Source organism: Humulus lupulus, chromosome 7, assembly GCF_963169125.1.
Source record: "Humulus lupulus chromosome 7, drHumLupu1.1, whole genome shotgun sequence".
Classification (NCBI taxonomy): domain Eukaryota; kingdom Viridiplantae; phylum Streptophyta; class Magnoliopsida; order Rosales; family Cannabaceae; genus Humulus; species Humulus lupulus.
Genome location: NC_084799.1, coordinates 120,891,792 through 120,919,641, shown reverse-complemented (window position 1 = coordinate 120,919,641; position 27,850 = coordinate 120,891,792). Strand labels below are relative to the sequence as shown.

Genomic DNA, 27,850 nt, shown 5'->3' with positions numbered 1-27,850 from the left:
AAAAAATACATTAAAAAAAGGTGACCTGTGTCGCACCAAAAGCAATTTTTTTAATAGGAGAGAGAAAGAGCAATACAGGCAGGGTTAAAAATGTTATTTGGGCTTATGAGAATTGCAGGGTTTTTCAAAGTCACATTCACCCATACATTATTGTTGACAAGCAAGCCATCGAAACCAGAAGGCGCCACCATTGCCATTGGCATTCCCAAGCTCTGCTCCCTCCTTCTTAGTCTCAATTTTAATACACAACAATTTTGGCTACTCGAAATTTGCACATAAATTTCCTCATATGAATCAAACCCATTTTAATACACTACATTTTTATTGGAATACTATATTATATTCTTAGACAAAAATTGATGCTCAGTTCAATTATACTATAACAGAATATAAGATGTAAATAAACTTTACACATGTTGATGTTGTGTTGCACCTAACTCATTTATACGAGTTCATGTTGATGTGTAATATATACAATTACACGTATTCATAACACATCACAAATTTGATTGCACTAATCACTAAAACTAGTTACTAGTTACTGGTTACTGGTTACTGGTTACTGGTTACTGGTTACTGGTTACTGGCTACGCTACATTATTAAAATAGACTTAAGAATTACACATCATTATTTTTTATATCACATTTTCAAAAAAACTTAATCTTACTTCTGCTCTACGAGTTGCAATACTGGAGGAGACAAAAAGACAGAAGTCAGGTCATCTGTTTATTTCTATTATTTTATTTCTTACAATTTTGAGAGCAACATTTAAAATATAAAAACTAAAAAAAACTGGTTGGGTTGGGTTGTGAGTCTTGACTCTTGAGACGAAAAGTAGCTTTGTAAAATGCAAAACCAAATTCCCAAGAACTTGTCTTGCTTCCTTCCTAACTAGACACCCTTTTTACCAATTTACCCCTATTGGTGGAGTGATTATGAAACGAATAATCACATTTTTTCTTTCTTTTTGTGGCAATCACATAATTAATTTTAACTAACTACATTCTGCACAGCACACTTCTTCTTCTCTACCCGCCACTTGCACACGAACTACTAGAGTGGAAACGACGTCGTTTCATGACTCCACCCGTCAAAATAGTAAACCAGAATTTGGAGAGGAAAGGAGTCAGGAGAGCTGTTGTTGTCGTACGGTCGTTTTTCCCAGGAAAATTAATCATTTACCTTAAACTTTCTATTTTCTCCCATATTCAATTCAATTCAATTAGAGGCTCTTTTTTGTTTCCTTGCTCAGATTTTTTTTTTTTTAAAAAAATAGAGAGCGGGCTGGATACCCAATTCAATTAGGGGCTCTTTTCTGCTTGGTTGTTCAGATTTTTTTTTTTTTTAGGGAGAGCGGGGTGGATATTTAAGCCCTTCCCACTCTCCCATTCGAAGATCTCCAGGCGACTCTGAAAGGTGGGGTCCCTCCGCCTCATTAATCGTGGTGAAGGAAACGGAATTTATGAGCACGAGATTACCATAATCGATACTCGGGTAGGTAACTCCAATGAATTTCGTTTCGGCTCTTTTCTTTATCCACCGGTTCCTTTCTCTCTCTCTCGATTGATTGAAAATTGAATGATTCAACAAAATATGTGGTGGGTTGAAGTTGTTTTTGTTGATTTTATTTCACTCCTCGTTGATGGTTGTAACTTCGAAAAGGAAACTTCTTCCTGGAATTGACCATTGAAGACGTTGATATGATAGTTGACACTCCCATAAATGCTTTTTCTCTGCTAATACCCAAAATGAATTTTTTTTTTTTGGGATTTTTTTTCTTAGGGATGGTTTGAACTTTGGAGAGTGGTGGAGCTTCTTCTCATCATTTCAAGTTATTTTTTCTAAATTTCTTGTTGGCTTTTATTTATTTTTTAGAAATAAATATCTCTATAAGTCTCTCCCTCCCTCTCTCTCTCTCTCCATATATATATGTATATATATATATTAAAATCGTGGAATATTTCTATGTCTCTGTATGCAGATATGTGTATATACATTTTGGTTTGTAATCTTAACATCCATGTTCTAATATGTCAGTGAGGAATAGCGTCTATATGGATCCTGCTCAGAAGTTCTCCTTGCTGCTGTTATTTCTTGGATTGGGTATGGTATTATCTTTTATTGAATTCCCCATAGTTCTTGCTTTTTTTATGTTCCTTGTGATATGTGTGAAGAGCAACTCTTGTTTTATTTGAAGCATTTTGTTTTATTGAAATTTTGTAATAAAGATGCATTTTTACACCCTTTTGTAGCTCTTTTGTTTTATGCTTGCATTTTCTACTATTTCAAAAAAACTGTTCAAGATGAACATCAAGATGACAGTACTTTTCCAAAATTGCCACAATTCATTTATTTTTATTTTTATTATTGTTATTAATTTCTTTCAACTTTTTTGTACAATTATGGGAATCATCTTGTGTTTTTGTTTTCTTAACACTACCTCTTCCTCAGTCTGTGTATTAGCGAGCGCCTCTTCTCTTAAGGATGATTTTGAGCATTGCGAAAGAGTTGTCCAGGAATGGGCTTTTTCTTCTCTTGAAGAAGAAATCAAAGCAGACAAACACACATTAAGGGATTTGCTGTTCTTCCTGCACGTCCCTAGAACAGGAGGACGGACATATTTTCATTGGTATTTCCATATTTTCAATATACAATTAGCACACTTGGCATTGGTACATGCACTCATTTATGCATCTGACTGTAATCTTTTGATGCAGTTTTTTGAGAAAGTTGTATCCTAACTCTTTGGAGTGCCCCCGATCTTATGATAAACTGCGATTTGATCCAAGGTAACATCTCTCTCTCTCTCCCTCTCTCTCTGTGCATTAATGCTAGACATTGATTGAATATAATATTGTCAGCATTGTTACATCTTGTTGATTTCAAAATGACGATTTTTCCTTTTATTAGCACACACCTGCTGCTTTTTGAGGTAATTGGATTAGTTTATATAATTTTACTCCACTATCTTGCTAAACTTTTGGTTTGGAATTGTACTTGGTAGTAATTTTCTTCATTTGCAGAAAGCGCAAATGCAGGTTGCTGGTTACTCATGATGACTACAGCATGGTATCCAAGCTTCCAAAGCAGAGCACGTCAGTAGTGACAATACTCAGGGATCCAGTTGACCGTGTCTTTAGTACTTATGAATTTTCAATAGAAGTAGCAGCTAGGTTTTTGGTGCATCCTAATTTAACTTCTGCAACACAAATGGCTAAACGATTGCGTGCTAAAACAACTGGTGTAAGCACACTGGATATATGGCCCTGGAAATATTTGGTTCCATGGATGAGGGAAGACCTTTTTGCTCGTGTATGTTTGCTTTTTTTTCTGCTGTTTGGTGTATCTTCTTTTGATTTTTATTCATATATATGTGTGCACGCGGATTTCTATTATGTTTAGTATTTCCCTTGACAGAAGGAGCCATAATTTTTTTTAAATCATACTTGGTTTACTTGGTTTTTGGGTTTAGTTTATCTATGTCTGATAAATGGTAGCAATATGAAAAAGAATTCTTGTTGGGCAACCGCCAATGGTAGTCATATCTTTCTTAGATCTTTTTTTAAGATATATATATATATATATCTTGAGATGCTGCCTTCTTACCCGCAGGTTGGATATACTAATGTGTGTGTGTATATATATGAACAGAGAGATACTAGAAAGCATAGGGGCTTAAATGACATCATGAGCAGTGACCCATATGACACGCCGGAGATTGCTATGCCATTGCATGAGTACATTCATGATCCTATTGCTCATGACATAGTTCACAATGGAGCAACATTTCAGGTAGATAGCCCATGTTTTTATACAGCATCATGATTTTATTTTATTTTGGGTGGGACCAGGGGTTAACACAATGCCATTATGTTATATGTCCATGTATGTAGTATAGTTACAGCAAAGTTGCATAATTCTTTGTTTGTACTGAAGGTAACTATTTCCACTTGCTTAATATTGTATCAATATCTCATTATACCATTGCATGAGTACATTCACGATCCTATTGTTCTTGTTCATGACATAGTTCATTTCACAATGTAGCAACATTTCAGGTAGATAGCCCATGCTTTTATATGGTATCATGATTTTTTTAGGGGGGACAAGCGGTTAACACAATGCCTTTACATTAAATGTCCATGCATGTAATATATTTAACGAGAAGTTGCATAATACTTTGTTTGTAATGAAGGGTAACTATTTGCATTGGCTCAATATTGTATCAATATCTCATTTGAAGAATTAATTCTATTAGGATAAAATAAATAAAAACATGGGCGAGTTTGGTATTTACCCTTGCTGTTTTACCTTTTCGCCTTTTTAAAAAAAATATTATGTTTGGGCATGTAACATGGAAGTACTTCATAAAAGCTCTCAAGTGGACTAGAATCACTGTTTTTTTTTTTTTTTACATTTCTGTATAATCTTTTATCAGTCTGGTGTTCATTGAGGCTCAATACCTGACCACTTACCTTAAAGGTTGCAGGTTTGACAAACAACTCCTATACTCCAGAATCACATTTTGTGCGCCATTGTGTGCAAAAGTACAAGGCTCTTGGTCATCATGTGCTTCAAGTAGCAAAGGTGATAAATTAATGTATTCTGCACAGGAATTTTGTAGTGGATTATCTACCATCAAATACCTGTTATTAAAAAGTAGTCTTAGTGTTAGACAGCTGGCTTAATTGTAAAGTAATGAAAAATTTGTCAGTACATGTCTTTCTCATCTCCTGGTTGATAAATTGTCATGATGGAAATTTGCTAAATCTTGCAGAAAAGATTAGATGATATGTTATATGTTGGTCTTACTGAAGAACACAGAGAATCTGCAACCATGTTTGCAAATGTAGTTGGTTCGCAAGTGATTTCCCAGCTCAGAGCATCAAGTTCAAAAACAAAGGGAAGTGCTGGCAAGAAATCAGGTTGGTGTAGTGAACACTGTATTTGCTATGTTAATCAACCTTTTGTATGTAGCAATTGCAACATTTGAATATGTTTGAAAGCTGGAGCTTGAGTTGAAAAGGAGACACTGCTCTGATTTTGTGTTTATTCGAAATATATTGAAAAATACAAAGGTCTGCTAGATCTGCTAAAATCAGAGAGATTTGAATTTAAATATGAAGGTCTGCTAAAATAAATGGACTAATAAAACAGAATAAAAAAGCTGAAACAAATATTTTGAAAAAATAAAATCAGAGAAATTTTAATTAAATATTTGAAGTGACATGTCAATGCTTTATTTCCAGTATTAAGTAGGGTAGATGCTTAAAATGATGTTAAGTCTATTGAATAAAACACTATTTAAGTTTATGGAGTTTATACTTCTACAGAATGGAGCTCTTTGACTTCGGAGTCCAAGTCCAATAATAATAATATTGATCAGGTAATCAATGAACTTTCTCATTGTAAATGAAAATTTGGTAATATCTCTACAACTTCCTCACTGCTTTTTGCTTGCACGACAGAACAGCACTTCAAATCAAAATAGAAGTGAAATTGCTTCACCTGAAATTGATGAAGCTGTAAATGAGAATGTAAGCCACTTTATATGATTTTAAGCTTTTCACATAGACATAATCTAATGAGATCTGCTCTTTTACCTTTGAAAAATAGAGTTTTGACCCTATCTAACTTCATATTAGATGACTGTGGGAGAACTCATGGATTCTTATGAAGTATGCATATCTAGTTTACGCAAGTCCCAGACACAACGACGCACTTCTTCTTTGAAGAGAATCGCACCAGCAAACTTCACCAAGGAGGTATTTTAAATGCCAGCCAAAATGTTTGATAACATTTTCCACAATCTATTATATATGTTTGCACATTTATCTTTGTATTTTTATATGAATGGGGTACTGGTCCCATTCAATTATTGGGATTATTCTTCCTTGGTTTGATACAATTAAATCTTAAGTTGATTTAGTATAAGAATGGCATTGTTCGAGAAGTGAACTTATTGCTGGCAGCAATGCTGAATTCTGTGTTATAGATTTTCAATTTCCATGTGGTTTACGTGGTTGTATGTTCAGTTTAGCCCATATTATTTCTTATGATTGAGTACTTATTGCTTTTACATGTTAGACATTATGGTCCGATGTTCAATATGATGTTAATTTATGTTTAGTTTTGTGAAAAACATTGTAGGTGGTTTGTTAGGTTCAATGGGCAAAATTATACATTAAGCTTAAACCAAAATTGCACCATTAGATGAAGAAAGATCCAATGGTCAAAATTGGAGCACCTTAGTAATAATTAGAGTAAACAGTCATTGTTTCCATTGCATACTTTTGCCTTGTATACTATACTCCTAACTACAACATTTACTTAATTAGTTTTGGTTCATTGAATTTGCATAACTAATGTTTATCCCCTTTGATTTATATTCCAAACTTCAAAATATTCAACAGGCACGCCAACACATCTCTGCTGTGGTCCTTCAACAGATAAGGTCACTTAATCACCTTGATCTGGAACTCTACAAATATGCCCAGGGCCTTTTTGCAAAGCAGCACAGACGCACAATGCAGAATTTTGTTGGAATGGTAAGTCTCCACGCCAAGATTTTTTTTTGAGTTGCTTTTATGGTGCTTAGAATTCATCTTTCTTGGGTGAAATGTGTTGTGTTATTCCTATTTAAATATGTTTCTGTTCCAGAAGATTAGTAACATGCAATCCATAATCTATTCTCTGTTGAAGTTGTGGTCTCAGAAGACATTACTGGCATATTATGATTCAGAAGTGTTTCATATCCATTTTAGTATTGAGGTGGTCATATAACTGAAAGATTAAACCAATATATGGTTACTTTTTTATGTATTGATCATCATGCATTGTAAACCAATATAGGGTGCATATGATAATGTATTTCTCTATTTACCCCACTCTCTTTCTTTTGGCCTGCTTGGAGAAGCTAATCTATGTAGTTCTATTCTACGTGCTTAATTGGTATACATTACTATTTTCTTGTGTATATAAAGTGTTATTTTTGGTCTCATGGCATGTTTTAAACACCCAGTCATGTTAATGCCACTTGTGTCTATCTCAAGTGGTTGGATTGGACGAGTGTCTGTGAGTGGTCCGAAGTTCGATAAGTCAACTCTCAAATCGTTTTTTTGGTCTAATATCTAGAGGACATGTGGTAGTTTTAAGTTTCTTCTTGTTCAAGGGGAAAAGCTGAAGAAGACAATTGTCCTTTTGTGGACATCATCTTGATTGCTTCAAAGAAGCAGCATGCTTAAATTGTTTCTTAAAATTCTTTTGTGAAATCCAAATTGCAGGAGGGATTAGAAAGCTTGTTCAACAATTCATATACCATCTCGGGTTGGAAGCTTCTTTCAGTAGGCACAATTGTTGTCTCACTTCTTATCACCTTTATACTTGTAAATGCTCGACGAAGAACGTTGAAACTCAAGATATGATTCATCGTGTGCTGTAATTACTATTTACCTTAAAAAAATTTAGGAAACAGGTGAAAGAAAAAGAACCCACATTTTTGTATCGGATGCCAGTTTATATAAATTGGGATTTTTGGTGGTAGACTCGCATCTTCTGCCTTGTCTCTCTTGCTTAAAAGCTTAATTTCAATATGTGGACTTATCTAATTGGTGGAAATTTTGGCGGTTTCTTAGGCATGTAATACCCTGCATTTAATTTGAAATTTCATTGGGAAAATGATCAGAAGTGAGAAATCTAGTGCCACATTTGATGTTCCAAAACACTAAAATACATTTGACCCTTGTTGAATAATGTGGTGAGACCCACCCTCTCCATTATCAGCATGTCCTTGAGAATTGAGATGGACGAGACGATCAAGTTACTACTCGATAAGGACACCCTTTGTGGAAGAATAGCTGAGGTGGTTTATTTTGAGTGGAGAAGTAATGTTATTTCTTGCATATTTTGGATCTGAGAAAGCAGAATCTGGCACTCATATGGGTTGAAATTGTGTAATATATAAATGAATATTTATATATATAGTATAAATAAATAGGGGCATTAGAGCTAGCTAGCTAGCTAGCGTGCAGGTGTAGCCAAATTGGTGGTGAGGCAGCGTAGAATAAGGCCATTCTGGTGAGCCTTGTCGGGTAAGAGAAACCAAATATTATGATATTTTGAGGCATTGAAAAGACTACAGAAGTGGAATTTGTTGCCATTATTTTCACCATGTGCACAGGGGTCCCATCACCAGATATGAGATATTGTACTTTGTATTTATGGGAATATAACAGAAGAGTGGTGAAAAAGAATAATACGGCTCCTTTTCGTCTTTTTTTCTTTAAAAGAAATTTTTTCATGGACTTCAAATTAAGACTTCACAGGTGCCAATTTGGCTTAGAATGAGAAAATTATTATTATTATGCAACAACAGATTTCTATTATCTTTATGAAATTGATGTGTAACTATTTTTATTACTATGAAATGTTTGTATCTGAACATATTAATTATTATTTTTAAGGCCTTTCTGCTAAAGGACCAGATCTGTCCCTATTACAAGATCTAAGAACTAAAGTAATATTTCTTGTCAAATGTGAACATGTTACCTAATGTTGCATTTGCTGACTTAAAAGAAGTTTGACCAGGTTGGGGTATATATATATTTATAGAGAACTGGTAGGTTTCTTAGTGTTTACAATTCGTGAATAATTTTTGGATTGATTTTTTTTTATGACTGTGTATATTGTAGTTATTTAGAGCATTACAGTACCGAAAATTAGGTTCAAACGTGTTGTTGTACGCGTGACTAATTTTTTTTATGCACATGGAAAACAACATGTTTGAACCTAGTTTTCGGTACTGTAAACTATTCGAAATTTTCTGATAATTTGCAGGATGCTCTAAATAACTACAATATACACGGTTATAAAAAAAAGTCGCGCCGAAAACTGTTCACATGTCGAAAAACACTGAGAGCCCTACCGATATGGCTTAAAATAAAGCCCTACAGAAAAATTGTCCAATATATATACATATTTTTTTTTAGGAAAATTTATATTCTTGATGTTAAATGTTATAATTTGAAAAGTTTTATTACTTTACAAGTTATTTCGTTTATAAATAATGGGTTTTTTTTTTTGTACACATTTTGTTAATATCTTCATGAATATTCTTTTATGCGAAGATACTCAAATACTGTCATTTTATATCTTAAATTCTACAATCCTGCTTAGTTTTTGGGTTAATGCAAATCCGAATGACTACCTAGTTTGTTTTGTGTATGTTTTTTTTATTTTAGAAGCCAAAAGTTAGAAAATAAAAAAGATGACTTTTTCTCTTTTATTGGGAAAAAAAATAGAAACGATGTTCCACAGCTATTTTTCTTTATGTGTAGTTATTTTTTTTTTTTTGAGGAGTTTTACGGCGGGGCTTTATTTTTGCTCCAATTAGTTGGATTGGACATATAAAAAAATTATCATTTTTTTTTTATGTAACGGCATACAATATAATTATTGTATATATTCTGCTAATTTTTTAAAAATTCTAAATAATTTATTGTATTGAAAACAAATTTCAAAGAATCAGTTACATACATACTTAATTTTATATATGTGTATATATATATATGTCTGTAATTAATTATTTGAATATTATTTTTAATATATAAATTACTCAAATTTTTTCAAAAAATTAATGGAATGATTATAATGTACACCATTATATAATTTTTTTTTTGATACATTCTAAAACCAAAGACATCCTTACCCATAAGAATAAAAGAGGCGCCCCACTATTTACTCTTGAATATTTATTTATTCTTTCTTTTTAAGTTTTAGTTGTTTTTGGAAAGAAGAAAAAAAGTAGTAACCACAATCTCTCTTTTTTATGTGCATATTAATTAATAATTGTCTTCTTATGAACTAGTATTCTCACAAATTGTATATTACGTTGTTTGGAACTAGTTTAAGTAGTTGAGATTATTCAAATTACCATAATAAAAAATATTATTATTTATTATAAAAAATGTTACAATTAATTTTTTAATATAATTATTTAATTATTTTAATATATCATTTACTAAATTTGTTTCGTGGAAAGATATTGACATAATATAAAAATATAGAATTGGTTTGTAATTTTTCTTTCTCGGATAAGGATAGATATAATTTTTTTTTATATAGAATATTATATTTAATATTTATTGTCACTGATTTTATATGAATAAAAATAATTTATGAAAATAAAAGTATTATAATCGAGTTTCTGTTATAAGAAAAAAAATCTCTGGGGCAATAACACCAAAATATGCAATGCATAATAAATATAGTATTATTTATTTTTGAAATAAGAAAATCAATTTTCTTAAAAGAGACCTATAAATAATTTAGAATTAAATTATATTTCATCATATATATATATATATCTATTTTTGTATATTATTATTTATTATATAGAAAATTAATTACACTAATTATTCCTAAAATCTCGCTTATCCAACAAAAATTACTGTTAATTATTACATGTAATGATTTCAATCATAGATGTACATATATATATAAAAATATCACATCAAATATTCTATAAATAATAAAAAAAAACAAAGCAACGGTGATAAGAAAGGAGGCTCACAGTAAAGTATGTGAGGTTTCTATAGAGTAACAAAATGGGTGTAAGAATGAAAACCTAAAATCCAATTTGGACAAGAGAACGAACAATCCCATCTTCATCTTCATCTCCTTCTTCTACTACTACTGCACTTCTTCTGACAATACGCTGTAAGCTCCGCCTCTACACCTCCGATCTCTGCTTACGTTACACTCTCATGGCAATGCCGGACTTCCCAATGCTGCCCTTCTTCTGAATTGTGGGATTTTGTTTCTCCGCCATTGGAGGTTCGCTCTTCCTCTACGACCTTTCATGTCTTATCTTACTTCAAATTTTTTTAAAGTTTTGTTGGAGATAAATTAGGAATATTGTAGGAAAATGGTGCCATTGTTTTCGTTCTATGGATACATATAATCTGAACAAAATAAAAAAAAAATATTGAATTTTATTCGGTACTTTGTATGATATTTTGGGGATTTTCTTTTGATTTTTTTTAATTTTTTTAATATTATGTTAGTTAAGCTTATAAGATTTAAGAAAAAAGATTTTCCAATACGTACGGAGATTATTTGCAGTTTTGTGAAGATCTTTCAGTCCTTTTATGGATTTTTTATTTTATGTAAATATAAAGAATTAAAAAATAATAGATATTTTTTCAATGAATAATTTTCATTTCTGAAAAAAATAATAATAGAAATATTTAAATTTGAAATTGAAATTGAAAACGCTTAAATAACTGAAATTTTATAGCAACTTATATATGTATGTGTATATAGACAGTGCCATAACTCTGTTTTTGGCATGAGTTTTGAGATTGATACAAAATCATATCACATGATGTTGCTTTGTATTGTTGTAATTTGGCAGAGTATATCAATTGAGATGTTTAAGAAGTTGGATTGTGATGAAGGACCTAAGGATTTTGATGGACCTAAGGACCTACCTAAGGACATTTTTGAAATGCTTAATTTTCCACTAGAAGATGTTGAACAGGATATTGATAAAGATGACTGGAATGATATTCCATTGCCTGATCTCCCACTCGATTATTGTGTGGGTTTTACAAACGGGTTAGTTGGAGTATACCAAAATGATTGTTCTAAACCAAATAAAATTCTTCCTACCTCGGTGAGTTTTTATTTCATTATTTCACCTCAAACTTAATCTTACACCATTGTTTTGATTTTTGATTCATGTACCATTTAATGAAAATTGTGCTTATTCTTACTAAAAAGTATCAAAAAGTGCAGTGTATGATTTCTCTTATTATATACCATCTTGTTTTAAGTGAATGCATATCTTACTACTGTTTTCTTTTCTTTTGTAATAGTTTTTATTTGGTCAATAACAACAGATTATTAAATGTTATATTTTATTTGTCACTAAAATTTTATACCTTAGTCAAGTAGGGCAACAAAATTATGAAAGAATAAAATGAATAACAATTTTTTTTTTTTGTGATGGTTACTTTATATACCAAATATCAATTTTGATGAAGTAAGATGATGTTTTTTTGTTTGCTGGTTTTGATTTTAATTAATAATTGTTACGATAGCTGTTGACTATGTGTCACCCAAGTGCTTAATTTATTATTGTGGGCTGAGACTAGTAATAATTATAATGTAGTTGCAAAAACAGCTTAACATCTTTGATTTTTCTGATATTTTGAACTGTTTTGTTCTCTGCTATTCAGTATGAGAAAGCTTGTCGACTAAAGCAAATCCCGAGTGCTGCTGCTGAGAGTACTATTAAGACTTCTAGTGCTGGAGGCAAACTCCTCAGCCATGACTCTTCTGATGTGAAAAACGTGCGACTCTTCAAAACCTCCAGTCCAGTTTCTATCCTTGAGAGCACCAGCTCTTGTTTCACTGAAAACCAAATGCCGGTTGACAAAAAATTTATAGTCCCAAAGAAGCGTGCCAGAAGCAAGCGTACACGTTCCTCAAATGTCAACAAACTACGCTCACTGTCTTTTCTTTCATCAACTTCCTCTTCATTTGAAAGTCTTTGTCTTGAATCAGATTCAGGGACTGTTGATGATGGCAAAATGTTTAAACAGTCTGTGAAAAAACCAGTCAGGAAGGGGAAGATTGCATTCAACATACCAGGTACTGAGACGAAAAACTTCAACTCGCAGGAACAGAACACAACCAAGAAATGCACGCACTGTGAGGTGACGAATACCCCACAATGGAGGGAAGGACCATTGGGACCGAAGACCCTCTGCAATGCTTGTGGGGTTCGATATAGGTCTGGCCGCCTCTTTCCAGAGTACCGCCCTGCAGCGAGCCCTACTTTCATTCCATCGGTGCATTCCAACTCTCATAAGAAGGTTATAGAGATGAGAAACAAGGGTAACCAGGGTACCAAGAACAGCAGTAGGGCTAGTGTTGAGCTTTATTGTTGTTCTCAACCAGGAAATTCAGTTAGACATGTATTTGTTTAATTATATATTAAAAGAACGGTCTTTATGGTAGGATCTTTCTTGTTAGTCTGTGCTTGGTTTGTTTCATAATTCTCTTTATCTAGTAGTAGTTTATTAATGAAAGCTAGGGTTTATTTGCCTTCTTTCGCAGCAATTGGTCTTCTTCACTTAACTCAGTTCATCTCTGCTATTACTTCATTTTCAAAAAAATGAAAAAAAAAGATACATTATGTTGATATAAATAAATAAGAACTAAAAAAATGAATGACTAGACTATAACAGGAGACAAATGGATGAAATTCCCCTTGCACATGTATAACTTGTATAGAAAATTATTGTAATTAAAAAATTGTTGATAATATGATAATTTTTTTATAAACTAATAATAAATTAATAAGCATGTTCATTTAAAAAATCTCAAATTTTAAAAGGGAATCATTTCACATCTAATTTTTTTTGGAAGGAATCATTTTCGCATCTTGAAAATATCAATTTAGTTGGCTAGCTTGATTCAAATATTTGTTTATTGTTTTGGATTATTTACATTTGAATTCGATTGTATTTATATTAATTCAATGAATAAAAAATAAAGAAGAAGAATAAGAGGTAACTAACATGAGATTGGATGTTGGCTTTGGCTTAATGGTAAATCACAACGGGCAAGTTTACTTAATTTTAAAGTTGTAGACATGTTTACAAACATGTATTTTTTTTTAATTATCATATAAATTTTAAATAAATGAAAAATATCATAAAAATAAATAAAATATGTTTAATATAATGTATGACATAAATGTATTAAAGAAATTAGGAAAAATATTGTCTATAATTTTAATAAAAACCGGTTAGCTTTTTAAAAAAAATATATAATAGGATGAATTATAGTTCTATAGTATATATAAATATGTATATCAATAATATCTACATATATGATATCTAGACAAAACTTACATATATATATTTACATTGCTACATGACATATATATAAATTACAATAATATTTAAAAATTAATTAATAATAGAATAAAATAAGAATAGAAATAGTTATAGTGTAGAGTAGTATTACATACATTAACTATTTAGTTTCTAATGAAGAAAAATGACTTCAATTACTTCATAAAAAATAAACTATCACACAAATTTAGAAGATAAAAAAATATAATTTAATTATATACATGATTATAAAATATCTTAAAAATATCATATTTTAATTAATTAATTAATTTATTTTTGTATAAGTTTATGTTTGTTCTAGTTTTAGAATTTGACAGTGACAACAAGAGATTATATATATTATATGTTTAATTTAATAATAATAATATTATATATGAATTTTAAATTTAAGTTTGTTGCTAATTTAAAAAAAAAAAAAGTTTGTTGCTGGTTGATAGTAAATTATATTATATTATATGTTTAATATGATATTATTCTAATAAATGGAGTTTAAGTTTAATGATATTTTATTTAAGTTATAAAACTTATGGTTTTATTATTTTTAAATAATATCATTGTAAAATATTTTATTTTAATTTGTTTAATTATTTATTTAAATTTAAATTATGTTTACAATCTACCATTAAATATAAAAATATTATAATATATATAAAATATTATGTTAAAGGTAACAGAAAAAAAAATAAAAAACTGTTAAACCCACCAATTTTTATTTTCAACACATTTTTATATCAAAGAGACATATATTTTAAAAAAAGAAAAAGAAATTGTTATATTAATCTTCTTTCACCATGAGCACAACTCCAGGCTGTATTTTTGGCCTAGTATGATGTTCTCAAAATAAAAATAGAAATATTGAATAAAAGGGTGCATTAACAAGCAAATCAAATCTGATTATTAGTATGTTGAAGAAAAAGCCAACGTGAAAATTAGTCTCTCTATTAATAATACATGTACCCCATGCATTTACAAATTAGAATATTAGCTTGTCATGGGTCACTCTCTTCCAACTGCATGTGCACCACAATACAATATTCATCCCACCATTACTACATATTTGCCAATTTAATCATTTTTCTTCATTTTCCAATTCATATTAAATATAATTGCTTGGATTATCATGATATATTTATGTTCCTTGTTAGTATATCTCTCTTAAAAAAATATATACATTTCTTATATTTTATTTTTTCCTTTTTCCTAACCTATTGGTCTTCTTGGAAACTTCCGTCAGCCCTAGTAGAAAATTGTAGGATCCATTCAAGATCAATGGTTTTTCCCAACTATTTGGTTTTATTGAAAGAAAAACTTTGTTTTAGAAGGACAATAAGAGAATAACTTTGTATATTGACTTTTGAACGTAGAACATGATCAGTCCCTTATATAATAAGCAATTTAATTACGATTTGGATCTAAAGAAATCAACATAGCATCCTTTCAAAAAAAAAAAAAAAAAAAAAAAAAAACCAAATTAACATAGCATTTGATGAAGCAAGTCATAATTATTTATAAAAAAATCCTTATTTAGCCTCCTTAATCTTTATTTGACTATCTTAAGGATTTCTAGATACTTTTAGACCTAGTATCTCATAACTAAATAATTATATCCCATAACTTAAATAATTATCTCTTGGATAGATAACTGTGTTTTTAGAACTTTTAGACATCATTTGTTATTGTTTGTATCAGGAACAAGGACATGTGTCTAATGTTCGTAGCGAATAGATTGTCTACAATCCTCCCACTACGATGTTGCAACTGGGTCTCTTTTTCAGGAATACAATCCTCCCACTACGATGTTGCAACTGGGTCTCTTTTTCAGGAATCATGATTTCCTCAGTTTGTCGTTTATCATTTAATGATGAAGGTTATTATGATGGAATCTTATCAGCTATGAGTTCCTCCAATACTACCTTGCTCCGAGGTTTATAGTTATTCATATAGTCATGTTCAAGGAATGTCGCATTTGTGGAAACAAATACCTTTTGATCCTTGGGACTATAGAAATAACCACCTCTTGTTTCTGGAGCGTAGCCAACAAAAATGCACACTTTCGACCTTGATTCAAGTTTCGCTGATTTAGGTCTAAGAACATGAGCAGGACAACCCCAAATGCAGAAATGGTGCAAACTAGGTTTGTTTCCATTCCACAATTCCTGTGGCGTTTTGCTAATGGTCTTAAATTAGACTACATTCAAAATGTACGCAGAAGTTTGAAGTGCATATCCCCAGAATAAGAGAAGAAGTGAAGAGTAGCTTAACATAGACCTGACTATGTCCAACAATGTCCTGTTTCTTCTTTCAGAAACACGATTTTCCTGTGGCGTTCCTGGTGCTGTGAGTTGGGATAGAATACCATACGCCAGCAAGAAATCTTTGAATTCTAAATCCAAATATTTTCCACCTTGATCAGATTGAAGTGTATTTAGAGTCTTACCTAACTGCTTCTCAGCCTCAGCTTTGAATTCCTGAAACTTACCAAAGGTTTCAGATTTCCTAAGCATTAAGTAAGTATGAACATATCTTGAGTAATCTTAATAAAAGTGACGAAATACTCATACCCACCTCTTGCTTGTACATTGATTGGACCACAAACATCGCTGTGTACAAGCTCCAAAGGTTCTTTGGCTCTATTGCCTTTCGTTGAGAAATGACATTTGGTCATTTTTCCTTTCTAGACAAGATTCACAAACCGGAAGAGTTCCAACTTTTAATTCTCTTAAAGGTCCATCTTTTGTTAACCCGTTTATCCTATCTAGACCTATATGACCAAGTCTAAGATGCCAAAGATATGTGTCATCCTCGTTTAAAACTTTTTGTCTTTTGTTACCTTGCAGTTTTGCTACTTTAAATAATTATGAATTATTAAGCGTTAGTTCATTTTAATGAAAGCGATAAAGTCCAAATGTTCAATTGCATGTCTAAAGAATTTTTTAATAATAATTAAATTATAAATAAAATATTCTAAAGTCACTACATGCAATAAAATTCTAAAATAAACTAAAAGGAAAAATAACTAAACATTGTTCAAACAACAATAAAGTTTTCTTTTAATAAAACTAAATAATTTCAAATAGATGGACTTTCTTCAACGCTTTCTCGAACTAGACGCTTTTCCTCTTTTCCACTTCATGATCTTCATCAGCAACCTTCTTGAACCATTAGATTCATCCATTTACATAGAAGAACAAACATCGTTAGTGGACCCTGAGTTAAGAGCTCAGAATGGCCCACTTAGTTATAAGAACAAATAAATCATATTTACCTTTCTTATTCTTCATAAATTCAGCGATTAATTCACACTTGGCCGATAGAATTTCATTCTCATAAAACCACTTATCATATATATATATATCCATACGTAGCATGGATCCTGAGTTAAGAGCTCAGAATGACCCACTTAGTTATAAGAACAAATAAATCATATTTACCTTTCTTATTCTTCATAAATTCAGCGATTATTTTACGCTTGGACAATAGGATTTCATTCTCATAAAACCACTTATCATATATGTATACATACGTAGCATGGATGACCTCCCATATATCATATGCAGATTTAAGACTTTGCAGAGTATTTTTGGTCTCTATATTCACTGATTGGAGTAAATAATACCTAGGCATATGATTTATTCTTAACCACTTGACATACTCAAACTGATCAATCACTGAAGCATCTATTGGTGGTTCATCGATTGGTGGTATTTTAACAGCCTCCATCAAATTCTCTCTTAACAATAATATATCCATATCATGTCTCCAAAATACTATATTTTCATCATTAAGTTCAACCACTACATTGCAGTTGTTTTGAGACATTTGAACTGAAATAAATAAAATACAATAATATTATTATTTAAAAAAAATATCAATGTTTTGGAAAGTAAACATGATGCATGAATGCAACAATTAAAACACATAATTTAACATTTATTTTTCGACGATAAAACTACCCAACAAATAAAGTGCTGCCTTAGGGTCGGTCAAGTTAAATTCAAATATCTTATAAGACAATCTTATCTTTATAATTTAAAACTTAAAAAAATTCTTTATTTTCTCTTTTAAATATAAAGTACCGCTGGTTTGGTCAAGATGAAATTATCCACCGCAAAAGCTTAATTACATCTTTGTAAGTATAACCCATTATTTCATAATTCATGACTTAACTTAGAGAGTGTCGCCTTAGGGTCGATCAAGCCTAAAATACATCACTTCTTCCTATCTTTGTAAGAAGCCAACCTTGGTATTAATATGTCTAGAAACCTTCCTTAGGGGGACAGAAACAAAGCCTCATCGAGGTCTTATTAATATCTCACGGTATTGTACTAATAATGGAGACCATAGGTCACATTGAGATGTTCACCTTCTCCCACTTACTATTTTAGATTAAATGTGTTTTATTAAACTAGTCAATTAATTCCAAATTAATTTCTAGTTTATTAATAACCCTATGAAATGTAAGTAATTACAAAATTCATAATTATAAAAGATCTTGTTTCTATAATTAATGCGATCTAAATAATTACCCATTAAATTCATCTAACTTTACTAAAAATGCTTTTTTACAAAAGAATTGGTTATCTTAAAGACCTATAAAATCTATTGCCTTTATTATGGTGTGAGTTACCAAGTTTTAACTAATTTAATACTTAGTAGTTTACATGCAATTTATTTTACCAAAACAATTCATATAAACAAATAGGAAAATCCTAGATAATCATGTTTCTAAAAAATACATGATTAATGAGAAACTCTGTGGGGTTTCATGAATGGCATGTAATTGACTAATGCATGATCATGTTATCAATAAAACATCAATGAACATTTATTTAAATAAATACAATAAATAAATAAACAATAAATGATGAATTGAGTACTAATGGGTATTTCTAAGATTTACAACCCTCTGAAAAAATTAAAAATAAAATTGCAATCTAAGCCTATGTTATCTTTCAAGATTCTCCAAAAATGCTCTTCCTCTCTCTAGACTTTCTTGCTAATCTTTAGGAACTTTGTTTTGTCCAATTTATTAATTAGAAACAAATTTTCTAATTAATTTATTTAATTAAAACTAAATTTTAATTAAATAACCATTTTTGTCTTCTTTTTAATTTAGTTGAATTTAAATAATTAAAGAATAAAATTCAAATAATTATTTAAACTTAAGATATTAAAATATATTAACAAACTAAAAGATATTTTATTTTCTAATTAAATAAAATAAGAAAATTAAAATTTTAAATTCAAATAATTTAAAAATTAATTAAATAAAAGATATTTTCAACAACTTAGAAATTAGGGTTTTGGACACCAAGATGGTGCCCTAGGGCCGGCAGCACAAGGTGCCAAGCTCGGGTGGCTGGCTGGCATGCAGGGGCTCGACCAGGGGCCTGACACACGGGCGCAGCAGGCGAGGAGGCAGGCTTGTGCATGGCGTGCGCAGGGAGCCACAGGGTTGCACGCATGGAGCCACGGGGCTGTACGCAGGGATCCGTAGGGTTGGGGCTATGTTTGGCGCGCGGCTGCAGGAGGCTCGAGCTTGGGCATGCACATGGGTGAGTAGGGGCTTGGGCCGTGTGCCTCTTAGGTGCATGGCTCAGGTTCCTCATCTTTGTGTACAGATTTTTTAAAATAAATATTTCTCAAATAAATTTACAAAAATCCTATGCCCTTTATGGCTTACACAAGATCTAGAAAAACAATAAAATTCCTAACCCAATAGCACCATATAATTAACAATCCATTATTCAACCATATATTCAAAAAACATATCCATCCAGTCAATATAGATATATCAACATACATATAACAAATGCAAGAAACCCACACAATATTTAATATATAAATATATAGACTGCTTTGGTACCAATTGTTGGTATTAAATTATCAAATCAAATGTATGCAGAGGAATATAATGACCCATTTTAATAAATATTAATACCAGCCAGGATCATACACATATATAAATATTAAATCACATACAAATAGATCAAAGATTACCTCTTGTAGCCTATCAAGTGTCCTTGAGTCTTTTTGTATAAATCAACGATCTTCCTATCCAGTGTTATGAGATCTCACACCCTGATCTTCCAGACCAATCCTCAAACACACAAGGACGTATGTGGGCATGTAGGATTCAAAATGTTGATTTATGTGACTCCCTAGATGTACTCAACACATGAGATCTAGAGAGTTTTGACAGAGAGAAGGTTAAGAATAGTGTTGCGTAAATTTAAGCAATTAAAATTGTGCAAGTGTACACAATCGGCAAACAAGTAATAAAGTGATAAGTTGAATATCGTCTTCACATGGATTGAATTAGCAAATAATTTTGCACAAATCAACTACCAAACAATTTAATAGTGATGAAAAATAAATTGAAAATGCTTCAAAATAAACTAAGATGACAATATAAAAGCAATGAAAATTAAATTTGGTGAAATGGGCTTGAATTATTAAATTCGTCTATGTCAATTGACCTGTATGTTTTGTTGCAGCAAATTCTCAGCAAATTACCCAGAGTTAACAAGAATTCCAAATTAATTCATAGAACTTTTCCAAATCCTATGGTATTAATTCTTTCACCTAATTCAACATATTCCTATGCCAATCAAGTTTAAGAACCCAAAATTTAAGCATCAATTCATAATGGTTACACAAGGTAAATAACACATTCCTATGCTATTCACAAACATAACCTAACAAGATTATTCACTTGTGTCATTTAAATCTTTCAATTATATTCAAACTTCCCAGCACAAATATAACTCAATATCTTGCCATTGGTGGCCAATCAACAACAAGTAATCATTAATAAGCACATTTGAATGAACAATGGGTAAATTGCTAAAATAAAATGCTAGAAAATTAGAATTAAGACATAGAGTTAATTAATAATTCAAGCCTCAAAAGATTTAGTTCATGGTTGAATTCAAAAGTGTTGACCGCGTTTTTAGCCAACGACGTGAGAACGTCAAATACGACGAGCCTTCAAGAGAAATCAAAACGACGACAAACGGTATAAACAAGAAAAGTAAAGAACACAGGAGATTTTTATAGTGGTTCAGCCCCGATTGTCGGTAATAGCCTAATCCACTTAGAGTTGTGATTTATAAATCTATACTCAAGATCAGATGGATTATGCCAACTGAGTTTCTTCAGTATAAATTGTGAAAATACAAGAATTCTCTCTAATTTCAGCACTTTCTCTCTCTAGAATAGACAGACCCAATTTTATCTCTCTAGAAAGAAGAAGCAGAAGGAGCCCCTCTCTCATCTCATAAGCTCTCTATTTATAGAGATGGGATCCTCAACTGATATCCCCTTATAATAGGGATATTTTACTATATTTATTATATTTATATTACAAATAAACATTCAACATTCAAAATGTAACAAACTCCCCATTTGTGGGAAGAATGAGAGATTCCCGCGCATGTTGTTGAAGTTGTATCTGACTTAGTCTCCTCTAGCTAGTTGGTCCACCTCCTACTCGCTACCCATGCAAGGGCTGGTTGAACATGCATGGTGGTAGGTTGAACGTGCATGGTGGTAGGAGATGCACTTCTCTCCTCTAACATGCACTCTCCTCTAGCATGCCATGTTCCTCCTTGAACCAATCTCCTTGGCTTCTCCTCGGACTAAGGTGGTCCGAGGCAACCTCCTTGGCACCTCACCTTGAACAACATTGAGGGAACCTCACCTTGGACAATATTGAGGGAACCTCACCTTGGACAATATTGAGGGAACCTCACCTTGGACAATATTGAGGGAACCTCACCTTGGACAACATTGAGGCAACCTCACCTTGGACAACATTGAGGCAACCTTCTTTAGCATCTCCCAAACATGTCCAATCGAACATTGTATAGACTTTCCTTATGAAAGTCTAAGTCTCCATTCTCTTGCATGAGACTCCTCCTCCTTAGCTATTTACCTTGGACACGTTCGAGCCAACACTTAGAAAACCTTGGGAGGCTTGCCTCCTACACACCCTTGGGGTCTCCTAGGACCACACCCTCCTTGGGGTCTCTTAGGACCACATCCTCCTTGGAGTCTCCTAGGACCACTCCCCTTAGCTCTCCTAGGAGGCACTCTCCTAGATGCATTCTCCTTAGCCTCCTAGGATGCATTCTCCAATTTTTGGGTATAACAAAAAGCACAAATCAAAAATCAAAACAACCCATAACAAAATAAATCATAGTTAAAATACAAGAAAAAGAAAATAAAATATTAAGGAGAAAGGTAAGAGAATCAAGCCAAAAAGATGTTCCCAAAATGATCCTCCTCTCTTGAATCCTTATCTTTCTTCTTCTTTTTCTTTTTCTTCATTCTCCACTTTTCCTCTCTAATGGCTGCTGGCTATCCCTTGCTTTTACTGTGCGTGTCCTTCCAAAGAAAACGGAAAAGGTTCATTATATATGATATTAGGGCTTCTTTTCCTTACCTCACGTGAGCTACTTTTTTTTTATATATATTTTTTCTTTTAACATATGGATCAACTCATTTAAAGGCCCATATATCATCATTTACTTCCCAACCCAAGTAAAGTTAATTGAAAATGCTGATTTATACTACTGTACGCCCTAAATGTCCGCACACACTTTGGCGAGCTAGAGAAGAGCCTAAATCGATCAGCCACGTGTCAACCGTCCACCCGGAGCTGTTTGTTATGGTCCCCTACCTAACTAGCCTGAGCTGGAGGATGATTTAGCCGCTCCTTGGAGCCATCGCGTTGGCATAATAGAAACCACGAGCTAGTGCCGCACTTAGCTCGTGATACATCAGAGATCTGACACCCCTGAATCCTTGTAAAGTCATCCACGCAATATAAATGTGCGTATATCAGACATCACGTGTCTGTTTTATTCTTGAATTTTCGGATACGCAGCATAAATGTGCATATTCGGACATCCCTTGCATGACTTGGGCCATGCGGCCCATTACCCATCCTTACCTATTGATTAGACCACACTTCACTGTAAGGTTTATAAATTAATCACCAGTGTCACGTAAATGACACTGATGGATGATTAGACCACGGGATGACCCCAGTACCTACTCAAAGATGAATCTTTTATAAATACTGAAGCCCTAGGTAGTGCAAAGGGTTGGCCCCTCTTCTTGTAAAGCAAGCATTTTTTAAGAAAGAAGAAAGAGATATCAATAATATCGACTGGTGGACTAGGGGGATTTGTAACCTCCGAACCACCTAAAAAAGGAGTGACCATCTTTTCCTTACAACTAGTTTCCACATTCTAGATTGCTATTGTTTTCATATTACGGTTGATCAATTCGCACTAATCCATCCTATTTATTCGTATAATTATCTGCTAGCGAAAAACCGCGTCAACAGTTTGGTGATTTCATTGAGAGTGTTTAGATTAGTGCTATCACAAAAACTTGGTCATGGTGGTTACTCGGTCAAGGCATGGTAACGAGGAGGATCAACATGATGGGAAGGAGGCCCACCATTCCACCATATCCAACGAACCGAACCCGGAGGTACAGCAGCGATCAGGAAAGCAGCCGATGGGCCATGGCGACACCAGAAGTTCGGCGCCCCGACCGCCAAATCCAAACCCTAGTTACCTGACGACGATAGAAATGGAGAACGTATAGTTGAGGAGTCAGCTATCCAGAGCAAGTAAGCAAATCAAGGAGGTCTTCGCCCGACTACCCCCTCTTGCAACCGACGTTAACGTCGGAAAGAGGCAAAGCGGGACTCACAAGTCCCGTAGGGATAGTCGGCCCAGACCTAGTCGATCAGTCAGAACCTCAACCCCGAGTTCTACACCCATGTCACACCATAACCAGGAAGCTATGTTTGAGGAGTTTCCCAGGGCCAATCAATAGTTCAGCCGATCAGTCAGAACCTCAACTCCTAGTTCGGTACCACCATCGAATGCGCCCAGAAGGGCTCATGGCAGCTCGCGGAGGAGGTCCAGGGAAAGCTCGCGCAGAAAACCTGCTCCGGCCAGCCCTCCCATGCCGCGGTCAGACCGTCGGGCGCAGGAAGGTGGAGATGGCAGAGTAGAACGATCGAGAGCTAGTTTAATTCGGCTGGACGGGATGAGGATCGCTTCACCAATTAGGCATCCCCCTTCACTGATAAGATACCCATCTCCCCCTCATCCTGCTCGAGATATTCCGGCGCACGGGGGCAGCAGGAATCCTCCTTCCACCGCTCCTGCCTATCGCCCACGAGAACGCGGGAATGCTCTGGATCCTCACCCCCGACAGCAGACTCAAAGCTTTTCCAATGGGAGCTACTGGACCAAGAGCCACCAAAGTGGAAGATCCGGTGGAGACCTGAGTAACTGTTTAAGTTCGGCGCAAAGCTCTCGAGCCGCCTCGAGGGCCGACCTTTGAGATCGCCTCAACTCGCAAAGGGGGGATCCGGCCAGAAATGACAGTCATGCTCGCCGAGAGGATGGTCTTTCCGAAGTACATGGCAGTGGGAATGTCCCGCCAAACCAAGCTCAAGCTTGGAGGGACAATAACCCGCCTAACGCGTACAATGGAACTGGAGCCGTTGAACAGCCCCAGAACAACCAAGGGACTAAGGACCAGACCCTAGAACGGTTAGCTCAGATGGAGGAGCTAATGAAGAAACTCTTGTTAGAAAAGGACAAGGATGAGTATGACTCGAGGGACGAGCTCGAGCTCTTTGCCCCCAGCATAGCGGCCACGACGTATCGCCGGGTTTCCAGATGCCCCATCTGTCCAAATTCGATGGGGACGGGGACCAATCAGATCACCTGGGTATGTTCAATACCCTGATGATGGCCCATAATATTGGCCCCGAGCTGAGATGATTGATTTTCCCTTCCACCTTAATCGGGCCAGCTAGACAGTGGTTCAAGCAGGGTAAAAAGCAGTCCATTAACTCGTGGAAGAATTTTTCTGCCGATTTTAAGAGGGCATTCCGAGATTCTCAAGCGGCCCGCGTCAAAGCTGACACCCTGGAGAACGTGAAGCAACAACTCGGGGAACCCTTAAAAGCTTACCTGAGCAGGTTCGCAAACGTTGCAGCCCAAGCTAGGGACGCGGATGATAGTTCCAAGCTCATGGCTTTGAGGACTGGAATCCTTGTTGGGGGCGGGCTGTGGAAAGAAATCCAAAGAAGAGGTGTCAGCACCGTGGATGAATTCTTGAACAAGGCACAGGAGTGGATAAACCTGGAAGAGGTGTGAGCATCGGGCTTGGGAACCAACCAAACCCTTGATCAGCCCGTTGGAGCAAAAACAGATGTCGTGAAAATGACTCAAACTGTTGCCCAGAATAACCAAGGGGGTGGAGGCAAGAGAAAGGGGAGCGGCGAGGGTGGCTAGCACGACCCAAAGAAGAACAAACCCGCGGAAAAGTTTAAGCCAATCTACGCGGCTTATACCGAGCTCAGGAACATTAGGGAACACATTTTCCTAGCAAATTCTGCCCGCCTTCCCTGGAAAAAACCAGAGCCTTTGAAACATCAGAAGGCCAAGAGGGACCCTTCCAAGTTCTGTCGATTCCACAACGACATTGACCACAAACACTGACGATTGTAGGCACTTGAAGGATGAGATCGATACACTCATTAGATCCGGACCTTTGGCTCAGTATGCACAGAATCGGGTTCCTACTAGTCAGCCAGCCCCGGAAGCTCCAATAAATCAACCCGGGGCCCGGGTAAATCAGGATACCCCTCCTCCTATAATAGAAGGACAGATAACCACCATCTCCGGAGGCCCTCATCTGGCAAGCACGAGCAGAGGTGCCCAGAAGAGGTACATCAATGAGCTGAATTCTCATAACGGAGTTGAATTTATTCCAGAGCAGCATCTACCCAAATAGCGGCGATTGGAGAGGCAACCAATCAATTTTACCAAAGAGGATGCTAGTCATGTCCAGTTTCCACATAACTGCACAGCTCACCAATTGGAGAGTTAGGAGGATGCTGGTTGATAATGGGAGTTCGGTGAACCTGCTGTTCCGGTCCACGCTAGAAAAAATGGGGTTGTCTGTAGTCGAACTAAAGGTCACCTCCATGATGTTGTATGGGTTTTTCGGAGAAGGGTCGACAGAGATAGGAACGATCGAGTTAGTATTATCCTTGGGAGAAGGACCCTGAACTGTCTCAAAACTCCTTGAGTTCGTGGTTATCGACTATCCCACCGCATACAATGCAATTCTGGGCCGGCCTACGTTGATGGCATTTGAAGCCATAACTTCTATTCGCCACCTCGCAGTCAAATTCCACTTTTCTACGGGGATATGTATGGTCTGAGGTGATCAGCTCGCCGCCAAGGAATGTTATAGCATTTCCATGAAGGGAAATCACAACCCGGGCAGCAGACGATGACCATCCAGGGCGGAAGCGAAGAGTCTCAAGAAGTAAGATCTATTCCTGGGATAGAAAAACCTCAGGAAGCTGATAGTGTAGGTATCACCTTGAGTGATGATATCGACCCAAGGATAGGCGAAGATAGATCCGAGCTCCAAGAGCTCGAAGAGGTGAACATCGATCCTAGAGACCCTTCGAGGGTGGTTAGGCTCGGGAAAAACCTTTGTAATGAGAGAAAGGAGGAGATTTTGAAATTTCTACAAGAAAATCTAGACGTGTTCGCCTGGTCTCATGAAGACATGATAGGGATCAGCCCAAGCGTCATCATGCATACCCTTAACTTGGACAAAAACATGCCTGCGAAGTCCCAGAAACAGAGGCGCCTGGGCATAACCCGAGTTGAGGCCCTAGAAGAAGAAATAGCTTGACTTTTAAAATGCGGCTTTATTCGCGAAGCGAAATACCCGATCTGGGTCACCAATCATGTTTTGGTCCCGAAGCCCAACGGGAAGTGGCAGACCTGCATCGACTTTTCTGATCTGAATAAAGCATGCCCCAAAGATTGCTTCCCCTTGCCGAGAATTAACCAATTGGTGGATGCCACTACGGGGCACGAGCTCATGTCCTTCATGGATGCATACTCAAGCTATAACTAGATCACCATGAGCCCTACGGACCAGGAACACACTAGCTTCATGATCTCAACCAACGTTTATTGTTACAAGGTCATGCCCTTCGGGCTGAAGAATGCGGGAGCTACATATCAGAGATTGGTCAACAGAATGTTCGCTAATTAGATCGGGAAAAACATGGAAGTATATGTTGACGACATGCTGGTCAAGTAAAAAACAGCCGATAACCATGTTCCCGACCTGAGGGAATGTTTTGAGATCTTAAGGAAATATGGTATTAGGCTGAATCCCCAAAAATGTACCTTCGGGGTTGCGTCAGGAAAATTTATGGGTTTCATAGTCAACACACAAGGAATAGAGGCGAACCCCGATAAAATCAGATCGCTACTCGAAATGCCATCACCCCGATCACGAAAGGACGTCCAAAGTCTGGTGGGAAGGGTGGCAGCCCTTAATCGGTTCATTTCCAAATCAACCGACACGTGTTTGCCATTCTATAACCTGCTCCAAGGAAATAAAAAGTTCGAGTGGACCGATGAGTGCGAGCGTGCTTTGCTCGACCTAAAATCACATTTAGCTGAGCCACCCGTGTTGTCTAAACCAACAGCAGGAGAGCCTCTTTTTCTTTACCTAGCTATCACGGAAGATGCGACTAGCGTTGTGCTGGTCCGAGAAGAGGACCGGTCTCAGAAGCCAGTCTATTATATTAGCAAAAGGCTCCTCGGAGCCGAATCTTGATATCCATTGATGGAAAAAATGGCATTCTGCCTCATCACGGCCTCCAGAAAGCTCAGGCCGTATTTCCAGTCACATTCAATCCACGTCATAACCGATCAACCTTTGAGGCAGGTATTGCAGAAACCTAAGGCATCGGGATGTCTTTTGAAGTGGACCATCGAGCTCAGCTAATTCGAGATACTCTACGTACCGCGAACTATAATCAAAAGCCAAGCTCTGGCTGATTTCG

General features: G+C 35.1%; 2 protein-coding genes across 4 annotated transcripts; both read left to right on the top strand.

Annotated features, from left to right (window-relative positions):
* The first annotated feature begins 1,135 nt into the window (after positions 1 to 1,135).
* On the top strand, positions 1,136 to 7,543 carry LOC133788589 (protein-tyrosine sulfotransferase). 3 transcript variants are annotated; one of them, XM_062226112.1, is made up of 14 exons: positions 1,136 to 1,495; positions 1,784 to 1,832; positions 2,039 to 2,104; positions 2,453 to 2,630; positions 2,719 to 2,790; positions 3,025 to 3,313; positions 3,653 to 3,793; positions 4,484 to 4,588; positions 4,779 to 4,926; positions 5,335 to 5,387; positions 5,470 to 5,538; positions 5,647 to 5,766; positions 6,415 to 6,549; positions 7,285 to 7,543. In XM_062226112.1, coding segments are annotated over exons 2-14 (1,518 nt in total). In that variant the 5' UTR covers positions 1,136 to 1,495; positions 1,784 to 1,831; the 3' UTR covers positions 7,426 to 7,543. The 3 variants fall into 3 exon arrangements, with proteins under 3 accessions (XP_062082096.1, XP_062082098.1, XP_062082097.1); XM_062226114.1 differs by lacking the exon at positions 1,784 to 1,832 and having other exon boundaries at positions 1,136 to 1,499; XM_062226113.1 differs by lacking the exon at positions 1,784 to 1,832 and having other exon boundaries at positions 1,138 to 1,495.
* Positions 7,544 to 10,597: 3,054 nt separating this feature from the next.
* Positions 10,598 to 13,126, top strand: LOC133788588 (GATA transcription factor 11-like). Its single transcript, XM_062226111.1, has 3 exons — positions 10,598 to 10,834; positions 11,415 to 11,675; positions 12,241 to 13,126. The coding sequence occupies exons 2-3, from the start codon at positions 11,430 to 11,432 to the stop codon at positions 12,991 to 12,993; spliced, it is 999 nt and encodes a 332-aa protein (XP_062082095.1). The 5' UTR covers positions 10,598 to 10,834; positions 11,415 to 11,429; the 3' UTR covers positions 12,994 to 13,126.
* The last annotated feature ends 14,724 nt before the right edge of the window (positions 13,127 to 27,850 follow it).

What these genes read in the sequence shown, in the direction of transcription:
- LOC133788589 (XM_062226112.1), top strand. An exon ending in ACAATGGAGCAACATTTCAG is followed by an intron (nt 3,794 to 4,483) that starts GTAGATAGCCCA and finishes CTTACCTTAAAG; the next exon opens with GTTGCAGGTTTGACAAACAA. An exon ending in TGCAGAATTTTGTTGGAATG is followed by an intron (nt 6,550 to 7,284) that starts GTAAGTCTCCAC and finishes TCCAAATTGCAG; the next exon opens with GAGGGATTAGAAAGCTTGTT.
- LOC133788588 (XM_062226111.1), top strand. Translation starts at nt 11,430, where the DNA reads ATGTTTAAGAAGTTGGATTGTGATGAAGGACCTAAGGATTTTGATGGA. An exon ending in ATAAAATTCTTCCTACCTCG is followed by an intron (nt 11,676 to 12,240) that starts GTGAGTTTTTAT and finishes TCTGCTATTCAG; the next exon opens with TATGAGAAAGCTTGTCGACT.